Source organism: Apteryx rowi, unplaced genomic scaffold, assembly GCF_003343035.1.
Source record: "Apteryx rowi isolate R43461 unplaced genomic scaffold, aptRow1 scaffold_41, whole genome shotgun sequence".
Lineage (NCBI taxonomy): Eukaryota > Metazoa > Chordata > Aves > Apterygiformes > Apterygidae > Apteryx > Apteryx rowi.
In genome coordinates this window covers 2,701,858-2,719,589 of record NW_020450621.1, presented here as the reverse complement: position 1 = coordinate 2,719,589, position 17,732 = coordinate 2,701,858, and the positions used below count along the sequence as shown (strand labels likewise).

At 39.7% G+C, this 17,732-nt stretch overlaps 1 protein-coding gene across 1 annotated transcript in view; it reads right to left on the bottom strand.

Moving 5' to 3' along the window:
- Positions 1-17,732, bottom strand: part of MYH10 (myosin heavy chain 10) — a 105,771-nt gene that overhangs the window by 4,915 nt on the left and 83,124 nt on the right. Inside the window, exons 24-38 of the mRNA XM_026075687.1 lie at positions 15,366-15,537; positions 14,261-14,473; positions 14,012-14,156; positions 12,347-12,553; positions 11,187-11,291; positions 8,573-8,725; positions 7,989-8,237; positions 7,223-7,435; positions 6,877-7,089; positions 5,177-5,338; positions 3,607-3,735; positions 2,228-2,316; positions 1,861-1,984; positions 1,551-1,759; positions 563-671 (exon numbers count right to left, since the gene is read on the bottom strand). Coding sequence (XP_025931472.1) covers positions 563-671; positions 1,551-1,759; positions 1,861-1,984; positions 2,228-2,316; positions 3,607-3,735; positions 5,177-5,338; positions 6,877-7,089; positions 7,223-7,435; positions 7,989-8,237; positions 8,573-8,725; positions 11,187-11,291; positions 12,347-12,553; positions 14,012-14,156; positions 14,261-14,473; positions 15,366-15,537 — 2,492 coding nt within the window. The remainder of the gene's footprint in view (positions 1-562; positions 672-1,550; positions 1,760-1,860; positions 1,985-2,227; positions 2,317-3,606; positions 3,736-5,176; positions 5,339-6,876; positions 7,090-7,222; positions 7,436-7,988; positions 8,238-8,572; positions 8,726-11,186; positions 11,292-12,346; positions 12,554-14,011; positions 14,157-14,260; positions 14,474-15,365; positions 15,538-17,732) is intronic.

Here is a 17,732-nt window from a genome sequence, read left to right as displayed (position 1 = left end):
GGTCTTGAAAACAAAGCTTTCTAGGCTTGGGCAGGACAAAACAGCTGCTGCATTTGTCCTAGCTGTCCAGGGCAAGACAATTCCTTCCTGTTACCACTGTCTGGTCCAAGCACTCACTGTAGGCTCCAGACTGAACTCCTGGAAATACTGCTGAGCTTCTGGGTCCAGGTGAGACCAGGGTGCATAACAGACCATCACACCAAAGCTAACATGGAGAGGTTTTTGACTGCTGGGATCTAGCAAGAAACTACTCTAATGGCTTAGCCCTTTAAAACGCTCAGCAACTGCTATCTGGGAACACTGGCGAGTTTGCAAGTCATTTATAGCTTCAGCTATTTCCTTTCCATGGTGGCAATGGGAAAAACAGTACCAGCAGCACAGCAGCAGGCTAGAAGGATGGCAACCCAAATAGTGACTTGCAGCACTGAACCCTTGACATCAGGACAGGGATTCCCTCAGATCTTTTAATCATCATCATCTTAACAGGTCCTCTCTATTGGAAGTCAGGTTTAATCTGCCTTTTCTGAGATACAGGTCTCAAAAGCCAAGTCCCTCTGCCTACCTGCTCCTTGTACTGGTCTGCATGCCGACGCTCATCTTCCACCTGCATGAAGACTTCTTTCAGTTTCTTCTCTGTACGACGTACCAATTTGTTAGCAGCTGCTCTTTCCCTAGAATAATCAAAAGTCATAATTTGCTCCTGCATTCAAAGGCTGGGAAAACAAGATCTGTTATTTCAGAAAGGCTCCTGCTCCATTGCACAACTGATGCTTGAGTTTTCTTAACACGCCTACCACCATCAACACCACCACCTTGGTTTCAGTATGCTGGAAGTTAGTCAGGATGCAATTTTTGATAGCATACAGCATTGGCACTGGAGGAATACCAGGATGGTATCGAGGCTAAAAAAAAGGGGARGGAAAGTGCTTCTTTACAATGAGATTCCACTGGGCAGCTTTAAGCATATTGCTGATCAATAAAATGCCAATAATGTGATCCTCTCCCAGAGCCAAAAGCAGTAAAGGAATGGAGATGGCGACGAGACTGTCTACCCTAGAGCTTTCTGGGAGGAATTAGTTTAAAAACAGAGCTGAGGACTGAGATAGAAAGGATGGACATGAAATAGCTGAGATGAATCTTGTGCTCTGCAGACATCTGCTTTCTCCACTAACTTGAGCCATCAAGCCTAAGCTGTTCACCTTGCTTCCTCTAACCAAAGAGGCCAGTGTCTTGAGGAGAAGTTTCAAGTTGTCTCAAGAACTTCTGCAACACCTTGTGGGTCCTGGAACCACCACACACAGCATGCACCTAGTTAACTTCAGCAATTAATTCAGCAGTTACAGTTATGGAACAAACTGATTCTGCAGCTTTTCACTCCAAACACTTTTCAACAGTCTAGTCATAGTGCCCCTTCAACAGTAGGTTTCTAGATAATAAAACCTAATGTCTGTTTTGTAAGCTCACATCTCTGCCCTGTGAAAGCTTAAGGCATTGAAGTTTCAGATATTTAGTACTGACAAACAGAGCAAACATCAGCAGATTGTCCTTACTTGGCTTCTTGCTCAAGCTGTTCTTCTAGCTGCACAATCTTGGCTTCCAGAGTAGAAATTGTTGCCTTGAACTTAGACTTCACAGATCCCTCCAATTCCTGCAGCTTGGCTTTCAGCTCTTTGTTCTGCCTTTCCAGCTGCTGCCGTGCATTTTCACTCTTCTGGGCAGCGCTCCGCTCGCCAGCCAGCTCAGAATTAAGTGTATCAACCTTTCAGAGGAGAATGGATTATTTGGTGCTGTTCAAAGTCTCCACTTAACCACACACTGAAATACGAACTGCCCCAAAAGCATTGCCAAGAACTGCTTTACCTGCAGCGTGGTCTTTCGGAACCGCTCATTGAGAAGCTCCATATTGCTCTGTTCTTCCTCAAGCTCTTCTTCCAATTGTGCGATACGAGCTTCCAGACGGCGCTTCTCATCCAGCAGCGCTGACCTAGAAAGGCAATATTTAGGACAAGGTGTGTTCTGACCTGGTACAAAGCAACTGGCTAGTTTGCTTTTGAAAACGTAGGCATTGTAAGTTTTCAGAGGTTGCTGTGTTAGCAATTCTCTTCATGATGAGAAAGAATTTTTATCATAAAGGTAGGTCAGAGAATTTGTAAGAAGACTACAGAGAACTACAGGTACTGCTGCCTGAAATACTTCAGATGCATAGTTAATACATTTGATGACTCACTTTCCTGAAGCACTGTTTGCAATCTCATCAGCCAGCTCATCCCTTTCTTGCTCAGCATGGCGACGGGCTCTTTCAGATGCAGCAAACTCCTGCAAAAATTTAAGAACAGATTTGTTACAGCATTAGGGATCTCAAATATTACAAACAATTTAGCCTTCAAGTACTTCTAGGAGATACCCCTGAAGTCTTCTAAAGGATAAGCAACAGCTGCAGAACCTAGCAGGTAACGACTGGCCACATCACCTTGAAACTTCCCCTTAACTCCTATATGACTACAATGGATTTCCTTTTCCCTGTCCCTGAATGGTAAACACTCAAAATATTCAAGACAATCCCTCACTCATCCTTTCTAGAACCTCTGCAGTATTATTTACACTACAGCACAAGTCTCCTTCTTACAGAAGGAAAAAAAAAAAATCTTTGAATATCAGTAACACACAAGCCCTAAACAGCAAGAATAAAAAAAGTATTCAGTGTGTCATATGCCCTACTAAGCATATTCATTCAACTTAAAATGGGCAGTAAGTTAATCAAATTTAGGTTTTTACACCTCTGGAGTGCATAGTGTAAATGGAGAAAAAGTATAAAAAATAAAAGCTATAGTGCAATGGTATAAACAGCATTGAATATCACATTCTAAACTGTATTATGTGGTGTAAACACCCAGGCACTTGCTAAGAAGGACCTCTAAATACATCGCAAGTGCAAAGCTGAGAAGTTTGAGGACTAAAGTGTGGCACATGAAGAAGCTCTAGTAGCTTATAGATTATCCGTAAACGCGCAAGTTTAGTAAATGTAGTGAAATCTCAGTGACTGCTTCAAACTTCGATGTGCAGTTACTGCAGCACAAAAGAAGTGTTGCCAAGCCTCTTGCACACAGCAAGTCTTCTGATGTTTGACCTTGTGGCACACCAAGGACATAATGATGGATAAGTGATATGTAGCAAGACTTAGAGTTCTTACATGAATTGCCAACAATGAGGGAGCACAGGCCTGTAAGAGAAAGGGATGAGGACCAAAGACGACAGAGTGAGAAACCTCTGCAGACTTAAATGGTCCATTGAGGCACTGGAGAGATTCTTGGGTCTTATATATTTCCAATAATCAATTTGAGTGCTGACACCATGTACCGCACCTTTTGGAGATTCTCTAGCCACCTTGCAAGTTTTAATGAGGCCTTGTATCATCCCAAGTAGTAGTAAAGCCTTCCTGCTTCCCAAACAGAGAAACCAAGTGCAGACTACTTGAATGATTCCTACAAAGCCATAAAAAACCTGCAAGAGAGCTGGGGGTGGGGGGGAATGTGGGTGTGTGGGAAAATGCCTTCTGAATTTGCCCTTACTCTAGCAAGAGAAATATTTTCTTGGATTTAGTCTCACCTCTTGGAGCTGCAAAATTTCTGCTTCAAGACCTTTGAGCTTCTTTTCACTCTCTTTGGACTGTGCAAAAATCTCATCTCTGGATGCACGTGCTTCTTCCAGCTCCCGCTGGTAATCTTTCATTTGAGCCTGTAAGTTGTGGGGGAAGACAAAAAACACAGCCATGCTGCATTAGGGCAACCACAAGTTATCATCAGCAGCACTGAAGCCCTTTTTGGCTCTTATGAGGTAAGATCTTTGCCCAAAGCAGCTTCATTCCACTTAAATTAATTTTCAGTTCTTACTTTCATTTTTTAATGTCTCCATCACTCCTTCCTGGCCAAAAATACAACATTATAGAGTTTGATCTGATTTACCTGGTCTATTTTTTGTAGCAAAAAAGCTCTTATGTACAGCTGCTCAATTACATTCGAGCAAACTCATGGAGAGATAATGCTCTTGGACATGGAAAAAAGGCATTTACTTAAACTGACTGACAAATTTTACAAGTACGCAGTGTAAGAAATTGTTCTCTGTGTAGGAGTAACAATTCACCATTTTACACACATAATCTAGAAGCAGGTACTTATCTTTCGCTTAAGACACACTGTTTTTACAGACTAAGATCTTAATTTGCATGAGTTTGACTTAAGATACTAGAACAGTAACACAGAAAATTGAAGAGAAACCGCATTTGAGTTGTACCTGTATCTTTAGAATACCACCACTCATGAGACCACTTCTTTTAGGCACTTGTATAAAGGTATACAGAGACCATGTTCAGGTACGGATCTGCCTAGCTGACCTGTCCTCTTGAAATAGAGTATTGGGATACTGTGAGATACCAACATTTCTTGCTTTAATCCATCTTCCCTCCTCACCCAGAGTCTGGACTCAGTCCCAGAACTGTCTTCATTCAGTTGATGTAAGATCACCAAGCAATACAGAAGGCAGGACAGAAAGGTAATTTTCTTTCTCATATGCTTTACATAGTCTTGTTATGGCCTCATACTCCTGCAGCTGCAGGCGATAGCACTGAAAATCTCAGGCAAAACTGCAACTCTGCCAAATGTTGACTATTTTTCCGGGAATGGTAAACAAATGCTTGACACAAGGACTGGGATTGCTTAGCAAACTAAAAAGAAGGGGTTTGGTGGAGCTTCTTAAAAGCAACTGAAGTTTATCCCTCCTTTTTCTCTGAAGTTTTTTTTTGGCTAAAAACACCTTAAAAATTTCAAGTTGAGGAAGAAAGAGTTCGGAAGAGCTGAAGCTAAATCAGTACAAAGATACAAACAACTGTAAGTTTAAAATATGCAGCTCAAAGCAATATTCAGTCAATTATTATGCAAAGTGCTGAAAAAGATGCCAGTTGATTGGAAATATTTTGGGGGAAAATTAACTCCTTACTGATATAAGGATGAGAGGGTATTTGAACAGGTGAATGGTTCAGACCAGATACACTATGACATAGCAGCATAGTTGAGTCTGATACCCTTCCTGCCTTCAAATTACAAGTGTATTTAATAGAAGCAACGAGCTTGACAGACTGTCCCCATGAGACAAAGCAGTCTGGTTCATTAGCTGTGCTTACCTGAAGTTTACGTAGCTGTTTGATTGCTTCATCTCGAGCCTTGTTTGCAGCTTCTATCTGACCTTCCAGGTCTTTCAGATCCATTTCCATTTTCTTCTTGGCTGCCACAGCAAGAGCCCTCTGTTTACGCTCATCTTCCAGTTCTGCCTCCAGCTCTCGCACCTGCAAAAATCAAGATATTTAACTGGCTCAGTTCCAGGAATGGAACAAACAAGAGATCCTAATAAATGGCCAGTGAATTCCAAAGGCCTTTGCAGAGCAGAATTGACATTAGTTGACTGGAAGTGACTACAGAATGCAAGCTAGAGGGAAGACATTGCAGATGGTAAAAACAAACCTACAAATGGGAAGCAGAGATCTGTGTGAATTAACTAAAAAAANAAAAAAAAAAAAAAAAAAAAAAAAAAAGGAAAACAAAGATAATAACTCAGTGTCTGAAGCTTTTCTGAAAACTATTTCACCTGGTCAACTACTTAGTGATCAGCTTTTTGCCCAGTGCATCTATCTATATTTAGGTATTATTCTGGGACACACATTAGTAATTCTGATTGAACCATTAAGAGAAAAATGAAATAGTAGAATCACCTCAATTTCTAAAGATAAAACAAAGAAATTATTTTAGAAACATCTATGCTATTAGCACTCTATGCCCAATGATACAAAATTGAAAAACAATGCAAGTATATTAAAGTACCTAATCAGCCAACCAACATGAACCTAAGCCAAACTTATGCAAAAATAAAATGGAGCCAGAAATGCCATTGTTACACAGGCAAATGACACAAGAGACAAAAATGTATTCTGGTTTGAATCAAGCTTCCCTCTTCATGTTAGGTCAAGAGTTCTTGTCCAGTGCAAGATAATAACTTGCACTTTTGCCTAGCAATGAACTTGAAAAGCCTTCCAAGTCCATTGTTTGTGTTCTTGTCCAAGAGGTTTTTATAAAGGTGATACTTGATATTTAAAGTTTTACAGTTTTCTCATGATAAATCTTGAAATATTTGGTGTTTTTCCCCTCAAAGCTTTAGAATCATTTCCAACAAACAAAACACACACACATGCTCATTCAGGGTTTTTAGTCTGCACACAAATGGAGTAAAAAAAGACTTAAAAAGGAACTCGAAAGTCAGACTCAAAGTCAAGTCAAAGACTGAAGTCTTCTCTTGAAAGCATAAGTTTTTAAAGGCATCTCTTAAATCTTCTTGGATCCATTTTTTTTATTTCTAGAGTTCTTGAATCTGGAAAATCTGGGGTCTTTTCCACAATTTTCTTTTAGGAAATAATTCACTTATTTGGCAATCTTTCAGTCTGTCTCAACTTCCATGGATTTGTTCCTGTGGAACAAACAGCATGGGCTTGGAGTTCCAAATAACATACCACTGTCCTTAAAATAAGCCCATGCAACGATAGCAGAATCTCTGCTTGCATGCTGAGTGTTTTTTGAAAGGAGGCCGAAACACAGTTGAATTGGAGGACTAGCAGGAGTAGATTCCCTGACAGCAACAGTTGACAGTGCCCAGTACTCAACAAGACATATTCTACTGTTTGTAAAGATCAATGCTTATCATTTCTATAGGCTGGGAAGCTTCAAGCAAATAAAGAGTTTTAATTTTTGGCAGCAAGTTATTACCAAAGCTACAAAGTTCTGGCAAAAGAGCTTCATGCCCTTCCCACTGTGAAGTACAGTACATTAGACATACTTGTTTAACCAGCATCCTCTTTTTCTCTTCATTCTGCTCATCTCTGGCTTGTAGATCTCTCTCAAACTGGGCTTTCATGGCTTGCATGTTCACCTCCAGACGAAGCTTAGCATCTTCTGTGGCCTGCAGTTCATCTTCTAGTTCCTCAAGCTGAGTCCTCATCTCTTCAACCTGTTGCTCTAAAGTTCGTTTTGATTTCTCCAGCTCATGGACCTAAACCACAAACATTAATCAGACATTCTCTTTCAGTTGTCTCAACAACAATTACTAAAACCAAAATAAGGCATTATATGAAGACAGCAGACAGCATTTTGTGTAACCAAGTAAGGTGTGGAAAAATACTTACATTTTTGCCCACATCATCTTTAGAACTCATTAAGTCCTCCATATCTGTACGCAACTGTTTGTTCTGTCTCTCAAATTCTTCTTTAGCTTCCAGTGCTTCTTCCAAAGCCCGAGCCAAAGAGAGTGCTTTAGTTTCCTTTTCCCTTGCTTCTGCCTCAGCACGATCTCTCTCCTCTGCATATCTGGCAGAAATGTTCTTCTCTTCTGCCAGCATCTGAACACAAAAAATATATATTAATATATCTCATGAGTTCTATGACCAAGTCTTCCCTGTCAAAGGTGTTTTAGTCAAAGAAGTAGTTAATATTCTAAGCCTAATTGGCTTTCAGAAGTTCAGCCTAGCCTTTCAAGTCTTGATCAAAGTCCTGGTGAGAAAACAGCTACAGCTATTTTGAGATGAGATGAGGAAAGAAATCCGCTACTTGATTACATAGGTGTTATTTTCATCTTTCAATCTTCACATCCCCTCTGACTATCTTGAGGGATTATGATAATGCTTTTGAAGGCAAGTTTTTGTTCCAATATTATTTCTTTCTTATATTGGAAGAGTTTATTCCTTTATCTAACAAGATAAATAAAGCTGGCATTTAGCTCACTGAAATATTAAGCGACTACTCGTAATGAAGGCCAAGCTGCTCACAACATATTTATCAGTAGCCAGAGCACTCCAGTCAGGCCCTTCTTTTTATGAGACTTCAAAAGTAGTTACTACATAACCTAAAGCTGCCATTTAAAAAACACAGAAAGATAACAGGAAACTAGACTACCTGATCAAACTTCTTCTGCTTTTTCTCCAAGTTGGAAACAATCTGGCGCTGATGGTCTAGATCTACCATCAAGTCATCCAGCTCTTGCTGCAGGCGATTCTTCGTCTTTTCCAGTTTGTCATAAGCCATTGCCTTCTCCTCTAGACGTTGGCTCAAAGACTCCATATCCTTCAGTAGTTTCTTCTTATTTTCCTCCAAACCTTCAATGGTTCCCAAGTCATCATCTACCTTTTTCTTAGCATCAGCCAACTGAAATTTTACAAAAGAAAATAAAGTTGCTTAGTACATGAGAAGAATGAAACAAAGGCATCACATCTAGAATACAAAACCAGAAATGGGCACTTACTAGCTAAGGCAATACAACCATGAGCTAGCAGCATACTAAAGGGTAGAAAGTCCTGTCCATTACCATTAGTTGTACTAATCACTACTGCTACAGAGAAAGAACACAGGAAATTTTATTCAGCAATTCAGTACAGTATTCATGCCAATTACAGGAAATTTTTCAAGAGGTTCCTGGTACCAATTCATCTCACCTTGAATTTGTAGGCCTCATAGAAGTCCTGCCATTTACAACAGCTTACCTGTGACTGCAAGGCTAGCATTTGTTTCTCTAAGTTCTTTCTGGCCTCCTCCTCCTCTTCCTGCTGCTCTTGAAGGTTGTTCTTCTCCTCTTCCAGCTGCCTAATCCTACTGCTAAGATTGAGTTTTTGGCGGGTTTCTTCTTGAAGCAGCTCCTGTTACATGAACAGACATATTCAAAGTTCAGTTTGGTTGACAGTATGTTAACTTTGGCCTTGGACTACCACCCTCCATTATTCTACACAGACATCTCTTGGGTGCCTATAGCAGAAATGGGTTTGAAACGTAATAAAAAGCTATCTAAAACTGACACCAATGGCCAATGTGAAGACAATGATCACCACTTTTGTCTATTTGCAGAAGCATTCTCTTTTCAGACTTGACCAAGCCAAGCATCTATTACAAGGGTATAGCTTATTTCTCTACAGCGTAGGTAAGCTATTTCTCTGAGAGCGCCATACACAGAATTAGAAAATTGTTTTCAAAATTGCAGTTTCTCTAAGGACCAGAGCAAAATCTGAAGAAGGGGCAGATATACTGGTAGCTGACAGTAGGTATAAGAAATTGTCAGACTCCACTTACTTCCCTCTCCTAGAAACATACCAACATCTCCAAGAATATAATTCTGAAATTACACTGAAGGCTTAAAACCAGAGGGATCATTCAGAACCAGGGATTATGATATTTAGGAACTAGTCCATTAAGTAATGAAAAACACCCCAACATGATCCAGGCACAGACAGCTGTGTTTTACAGGACAGCTGCATTCTAATAAGCCTATGACAGGACTCTGGGTCAGCAGCGAGAACACAAGAAATCCTAGCCTGCCTTGATGTACATTGCTAGCCTGGACCTATAAGAGAATGCTGATCGAGTTTTGGAGCTACTCTTGGGTTGTACCAGCTACTTCAGAGGGAAATGCAAGATCCTCCTCAATGAAGAGGAAGGAAGCAGTTCACCTACAAGGAACTTTTTTTTAAACCCACAAACAGAACATATATTGGAGTGACAACAGTGCATGTTCTTAGCTATTAAAAAAAAAATCATTCCTTGCTTAAATTCTGGTGAAGACAATACACACCATCTTGCTTGTCCTTGAAATCTTGAGCCTTTTGTGGTACTGGTTTATTTTAAACATTTGCAGATTCTCTTATCTCTCTTCAGAACCATTCTAGACTCTTAATATTTGATATTGTTTTGTAACAAGGGACTACATTCCTTTCAGTTTTGCCACAGTGAAGACTGACCGGCTCTTTCCTTTCCAGATTTTATCTCAAGTGATTTTTTGATCCGAGGCAATGGCTCCTTAGCAAGTTGTACAGCCCATCAAAAGCTGACCTACAGAGCATAGCAGCTGATGCAAAGGACACCATGTCCACACTTCGTGCTTCACTAGTTCTCACTTTAAATTAGCTTTAGCTTGGGTCTGTCAGGTGAACACCACTTAGCAATTTAAGCACATCGAGCATGCACTCTGGAACACATCTTCAGTTAGGCTTCATTCAAAGGAGGCCCAAGTTACATGCTTTGAGACTGCTCCCAACATGAGCCAAAGGACGACTTGGAGTTGCTTCAGATACTCCTGTTTTGAACAAAAATGCTAATGGACATATAACCAGAAGTACTTGATCCCACACCAGCTTGGGGGTTTGATTAATTTTCCTCACAGCATTTTTGAAGTGATGTAGTTATGAGAACATCTGTAATTTGGCTTTTCAAGAAAGCACTGATCATTCATTTTGGGCACGCTCAACCTTACAAAACAAATTTCTGATTAGGGAACCCATGCCACTGTGTGTTCTACTAAGTTATCAGATCATACTTTTCCTTTTCTTAAAGGGAAAAGCAGAAGCTAYGCTCCAAGTTTGCTTTTTCCTTCTTTGAGACAAGCATAGAACACCTGTTTTAAGCCACCTGGGAACAAAATAAGGAAACAGCAGCATGTTTCCAAGTTTTACTGCACTGCATAAATATAAAGGTCAATTTAAAGATAGCTGCGATTTGGCAGTGGAAACTTCTGTCATAATGGAAACTAATGAAAGCTCTAACAACTAGGCCTCCCCTCCCTTCCTGCTCCATCCTATTCTCCAAAGACCTCTAGCTCTAATTGTGATTAGCATTAGCATTATTCAAACAGTTACCATTAGCATTTTTATACAGTATATATTAAGTATATATTTAAGTGCTGAATACATGAGTATAGTGCCATTATTTAACTCAAAACACAAACACTGGTAGTTTCGGGAACTTAAACTGTCAGTAAAAGACAGATCATTCTCCCTTGTGCCTTCCTTATACCCCAAGGGTCCTATTTACATTAATATTCTACTTGGAAAGTTTGACTTATTTCTTAGTCTCAGAGGGAGATAAGTATTAAAAGAGAAATGGGAGTGTACAGTCCATCAAGTAGCGAAGCTTAGCTAACCATAAACTGGCTCCACATATAGTTGAGCCATCATCATACAGCACATTTCAATAGACTTCAATAGGAAGTGCAACTTCTACCCAAGGGACTTCCAAAACCATGAACAAAAAAAGTACTTTCTGTTTGCAGTTAGCATTGCCATGTGGAACAAAGCTTCAGTGCAAAGTTCAAGCTCCACTGCGCACACACACCTGTGTATCTTGAAGCTGAGATTCCAAACTAGCCRCATCCTTGGCAAACTTAATGCCTTTCTTCTCTGCTTCCTCCAGGAGACTTGAGACATTATCCAATTCGTTCTGCAAAGCAAGCAGTCTAAAGGTAACACCATGCAGCTGACTCACGGCAGAGCTTACATCCCATCGGTGGCTGGAAGTGCAGAGCACAAAACCTCAGCAAATTCCAGGCATGGCAACTAAGGCAACAATAGCTCCCAGTAGAGAGATGCCACAAGCTAAAAATATAAAAGTTTGGCTACAGATTTTCAAGTTGAACGTCAATCTTCAATTTAAGCAGTGTAGCATCACAGGAGTCAGGCACGCTATTTAGCAGAGCATGTCATTTCAATCTCTGCATGACAATATCTGCATTCATACTTAAATGCTATTTTTAATTATAGGGCCATCTTATGGTACCCATCAACTCGGGGAGTATCAGGGTGACAGCTGGGTTTGGAGCATCACCGCAATAGAAAAGGTTACTGCCAGGTGCCAGGTCTTGCTATTTTAGGCTGTGCTACTTGTGGATAATGTAAGAGACTGCCTGAAAGCTTCCTCTGAAAAGAATTGGGCCATTCTCTTTCTGAGGTACTTTAGGTCGATTTAAAGTACTTGGTGCTGTGGTTAGAAAGGCAGTCCTGGCTCCCATTTGCTCCATTTCCTGGAAGAATGTGGCCTTTGCTTGCTAGCCCCATCCATTAAGCTCCCAACTTTGAAGCACGAAGGAAATCAATGGCCATCATCAGTGCATTTTGCTCACATAGACAAATGAGCTCAGCCACATCTACTCAATCCCATATGCAAGCCAAAAACCAGAATTCCAGTGAAGAGCCTTGTTTGGTCTCCAGGGTAGGGAGCCATGCGCTTAGGAGCCACTATAATTCTCACACAGTTGGGCAGGCATGACATTAATCCTGCATTTCTTGAACTACCTCCTTCCAAGGCATACCACCAGTTTGAGATTCTTCAAGTACTCATGAAGACATGACTGAGGTTGCCTCCCATGTCCATGACAGGCATAATTCCTGTAGACCTAATCTTTGAAGAGCATTTTTCCCAGCTGTTTCTGCATGTGTTTGAAGCCTATTTTTCAGGAGTTTAGGACTTTGGAAGAGTACAGGTCCATACAGCCTTACCTGCAGCTTGTTGGCTTTCTCTGCCAGCTCCGCCCTCAGTCTTTCACCTTCTGCGACCTTAGCAGTTAGCTCTTGTACCTGAGCATCAAGCTTCTTCCTCTTATGTTCAGACTCTGCTTTGACCTGCTGCAATACCTTCACTTCACAGGCTAACTCCTTGTTGTCAGACTCTAGACCTTGCTTGTTCTTTTCAAGGTTTGCTTTGAACTAGGAAAGACACAAAAGGACAGAAATTTAATACTTCATTACGTATCAATAAAGTTTTCTGCTAGCAAACACTCACTCCAGCCAATCAGGCTCTAAAGTTCAAGCATAAAACAAGTGCTTGGGAAGTTGCAAGTAGGGATTGTTTAAAACATTTCCTTTAAACCTTGTGTTTTCCATTACACAATAAATTAATGCAAGATCCCCCTTCAGACATCACGGGTAGCAGTGAGCACCAGAAGATATTCTATGACTTGAACAAGATCTGGAACATCAGTGCTGTAAAATGACTGTTCGAGCAGCACTGTAAGTAGGAAGGAATGTGCCCATTAACAGATCAGCATGGCTCATTTCACAGAAATAAAAGGAAAGATATCAACTAAAGCTGCCCTGATTTTAGTAAGCATAGCAGCTTGGATTATTACTTTTAAAAAAGTAATAATCAGCATAAGTGATGTTTAAGTCCCATTCTTACTTACTATATCATCTAAACGGACATCATCTTATTATGAACAGGAGCTTTAAGATTGCAGAGTATTTTTCCAGACTTTTTATACCCCTACTGAGAGTATTTAATAACTAAGAAGCAAAAGACATGCATAAGATCTTCAGGTGAATAAACTGTAATTTTCCACCAGCTTTAATTGCTACATTTCTCATTTAGTATTTTAATTTAAGGAAGTTTGTAAAGTATTCCCTACAGGCAACGTAAAAATGTTACTACAGTATTTTAACTGTCCACAAATGCATGTGGAATGACCAAGACTACCATTTCACAAACTAAAGATTTTTTTGGGGGGTGGGGGTTGGGAGGAATGATGGAATAATTCCGTTTTTGAGCAAGACACTCAAGCTACACTACAAGGAATATTACTGCCTAGATATAACAACACAGGTGTGCTTCCTCCTACCTGTTTTGGTGGTGGTGATCACAGAACTCAATACAGCTGTCCAAACTGGCAACATGTTCCACAAATATCTAGCACTGGAGTTCATAGTACAAACGTGAAATTAAGAGTGGCTGGAGAAACTTTTACACTACCTGCTCTTAACCTTTTTTTTTTTTCCCCCCCGCTCTCTCTCTCTCTCTCTCTCAAGTGCTACATTATAATTACCTTATTTGGAAGCATTCTGCAGTTCACCCATGAGAACTGCTTTTCTCCAAATGAGCATGTGGACTGCTGAAGAACTCACATAAAAGCATTACATGATTTATCTCTAGGTGCACCATTTCCAAGTCTAACGAAGACTTTTCAGGCAGTCGCCAAGAATGCCTAATAGTTACAATAGGTTTGACAAATCAGCGTGATGTATTTGAGTCAATCTCAATTGTTATGCATACATAGAGGGGGGCAATTTAGCTCTGCATGCACGTGTCAGTGGAAAAGACCACAACAGTCTCATTACTTCACATAAAACCCTGAAGTAGGGAAATATTTCTGTAATTCATTTCCTGCTTACCCTTTTGGCCTGTTCAAGTTGTTCAGAGAGCTCTTCCAGGGCAGTAGCGTGCCTCTGCCTGATTTCCTGGATCTGTGCTTCATGGTTCTTGGTTTCTTCTTCAATTGCTTTCTTTAGTTCAGCCACCTCCTGTTCACGCTTTGTCCTAGAGAAAGCATCAAGGGTTATCAAAATCAACATTTTAGCCTTTTGTAAATTAAAGATGGATTTCAACAGATTTCAACTTCTTACAAAGACAAGTGACCGTACCTCAGCTCTTGCTGTGCTGCAGTAGTATCCAAGGTATCTTCCAGTTCAGTTTTTAAAGCCTCCAACTCCTCACTTAAATCTCTCTTCTGTTTTTCTGCCTTGTTGCGTGATGCCTTCTCAGATTCAAGATCCTCCTGGAGTTCTGCAATTTGAGCTTGCAACTCTCTTATCACTTTCAGTGCATTGTTTTTCTGAACTGCTTCTTCATCACCTCTATTAAGCAGAAACACAGCAATTAATACACAATTATATTTTATAGCTTCAAATCCTATTCTCATAATAGTCTAGTGTTACTTAAATTAGGTACATAAGTGATATCTTGCAGAAAAAAAAGCTATTAGCTTTCCTACTAGAATAAAACAGGGTTCCTAAAACTTCACAGATAAAACACACACACTACTAAGCCCTTATTAGCAAAGGGCCTCAGGTACTACAGATATACTATTAGAATGATCAAACTTTCAAGTTTGCATTCAAGTATTCTGATTTTGCAGATCTAATTAGATATTGTCCCCCACACACTGCCTGTCCATAGAATTTTCTCTACCCACAAAATTACAAATTACTCGAAAAAGGCAAGTGTTTGATTTGTATTATATTACGTGACAGCAAAAATACTGCACAAAGCTTGAAAACGCATGTCCTACCCAATCACTGCAAATACTCTGACCAGTAAGAAGGCTGACTGACAGTTACATGTTTCCCTTCTGAAGGTGAACTTTGGAGAGTGAAAAAGCTTCCAGAGCCCAAACACCATTACACACTGGTGAAGCTTCTTTTTAGTGGCTTTACAGAGCAAGGACACTGAAAAAAACCACTGAACTCCTTTTTGGCCAAGTCTACTTCACAGCACATGCATGTCTAGAGATGCCCCATTACAAGTGTTAACTGGCTTCAAAACCTTTTAAGTATATGATTACCCTAAGAAGGAAGCAATTTCCCAAGACAGAAGACACCAGAAGTTTCAGGGTAATGTAAGTAGCTGTTTTTTTTTTACTTTAACATTACCAACTCTAATCAATATAATGTCTGCAGCCAACTGAAATTCAGTCTGGGAAAAGTTTCTACTGCATTTATGCAGTCATAAGCCCCATCATGCTCTGACCTAGCAAGAGCAGCCTGCAGCTCTTCCTCTTTCTTGGCCAGCTGGATCTTCAGTTCTTCAATCTGGGCTTGTAGCTCAGCTATTTGGTCCTGTAGGTCTGTTGTTTCACCATCAAGTTTCCTCTTAGCTTTTTCTAATTCTTGACGGGTCTTTTCTTCCTTTTTCAATCGCTCTAGGGAAGCAACAAAACATTTTATTTATAAGCGATTTCTTTTCTAATCATCCTCAGAAGATTTGGGGACAGGGGAGTGGGGTGGGTAGAAGAAGGGTAGGAAGTTTAATTTATACTGCATCTATTCTTTCTCCAGTCTGCAGCTGGAAAGTCAGCTGGGAAAGATGAAATAACCAAGCAGAACTACATGGTTTAGACAGAAAGTCAAGAAAAAGTAGCAGACCCTGGAGAAAAACAGTTTTAAGTAAGGTAACAGAGAGACAACCTCATCTTAGTAGAAAATAAGGAATGGGATCAAACAGAAAAGCTGTTTTTGAGCTGCTGGGCCAGATGATCACACCAGGATTCAGAAATTAAGATCAGCTAAGGACTGGAAAAAATGATCGTTTGCATAGCTTTTGAAGGACTAGGCTAGACCCAAAGTCTATTGGAAAATAACACAGCTTTAAAAAAAAAAAACTTGTATAAAATGTTTTTCCAAGTATCTGTGCCACTTCAGAACTCAGAACCCACTGAGATTTAGGAAGACTTTGCAACCTTGATAGCTTCTAGTAATTTAATTTTGTAGCTGAGATGCTCCTGCCCTGAGATATTTCTTTATGTGAAAAGCATCCAGATATCAGTGCCATAGCAGTAAAATACATTTACTTTATCTGACTGTTGTCTGATTGAGATAGTTACTAATTGCATTGTTTAGCAGTTAGCTAATGGCCAGGTGCACAGTCACAGAAAGGTTTTGCCAAACCACTAGTGCTTAGCATAGCATTACCACTATGCTAATTCTATGTGCATCAGCATAAATGTAAAATATCAGATTTGTCATTCAATATTTTGTGGGTGATCTATGCACAGATTTCTCCCACGCCCTTTTTGGGCCTGCTATTCGATCAAGATCTCTTCTTCCATAAGGAGAAAGAGGGACATGCTCAAGAATCACCTCTTAGAGCCACTGAGGGCAATTTGGGATTTTCTAGGCAATCTACACTAACAATGGTTTTCTTCTCTAAACAGTTCCTCACTCAAAAAAATAGTAAATTTTCTCTGTGTTTTTACATTACATTTCTGGGTAGTTTAAGTTAGAAGATTGTCGTAAGAGCCTATCTTGCAATTGAGAAAGCTAATAGCAAACTGAATTAGATTATTGTTCAAATTTCAGTGCCTAACTGTGCCAAGACCCTAGGAGAGAGAGCTTAAGGCGTCTTGAACCATCTCCAAGAGTAAATATCATTCTACCGTGCTTTACTAGCCAAAAAAATTGCATGCCTTATATTTAAGCTTTAATTTCCATTTCTAAGGTCATCACATGGTCTCAGCATATGGCACTATAACCGAACATGTCAAATATCTTCAAAAACACTAATGCTGATTTAAGCACACAACTACTCAAGCATTATTTTCCAGTTAGCGAAGTTTACTTATGCCCATCTTAAGGTCTCCGAATATGACTTTTAAAGAAAAGGTATAGAAGATTAAAACAAAGAAGATTAAACTTTGGTATTCTTCCATAAGCATGTCAGTTTTGAAATATGAAGCAAGACTGGCCATAATATAGTAGGTGAAAAACTATTTCCAAATTAGGGTGCAGAGAGCAACTTAGCCTTATATTTGTGCAACTCTGCCTTGGCAATTTATTAGTGCTGTGCAACAGCTATTTTACAGCCATAAGTAATTTTTTTAATAAATCAAGAAGGGTTTTATATAGGGCTGATTTAGCCTGCCACCACACAGTAAAACAGCCTGAAATAAACAGCCAAAGAAATGGAACTATTTTAGATAAAGCATTAAGAAGAGTAAAATGATTCAGATTCGCTTATTCAAAAAATTTTAGAAGCCTAGTAAATAGCTAATAACATTCTTTCAGAATTATGCCAGTCTAATGTGTTATAACAGAAAAGTGTAGCAACTTTCCACAAGAGACAGACGTTTTGCCTTGTTACTAAGGGATTTATGCAACATCATGATTTTTTGAATGTGTCTGTATGTCAATTAGATTCTCAAAATTGAAAAACTAACAAGCTAGAGAAGAGTAAGATGGAGCAACCAGATGCAACAAAGCCATGCAAGTGAAGCAAGTTTCTTACAAAATCTAGATAAACAATGAATAATAACTATTAAGGTATCTACGTATTAGGGTACTCTGTCAGACTGGAACAGATATTGCATTCATTGTAACTAGTGATCCATTTCTTTCTAGC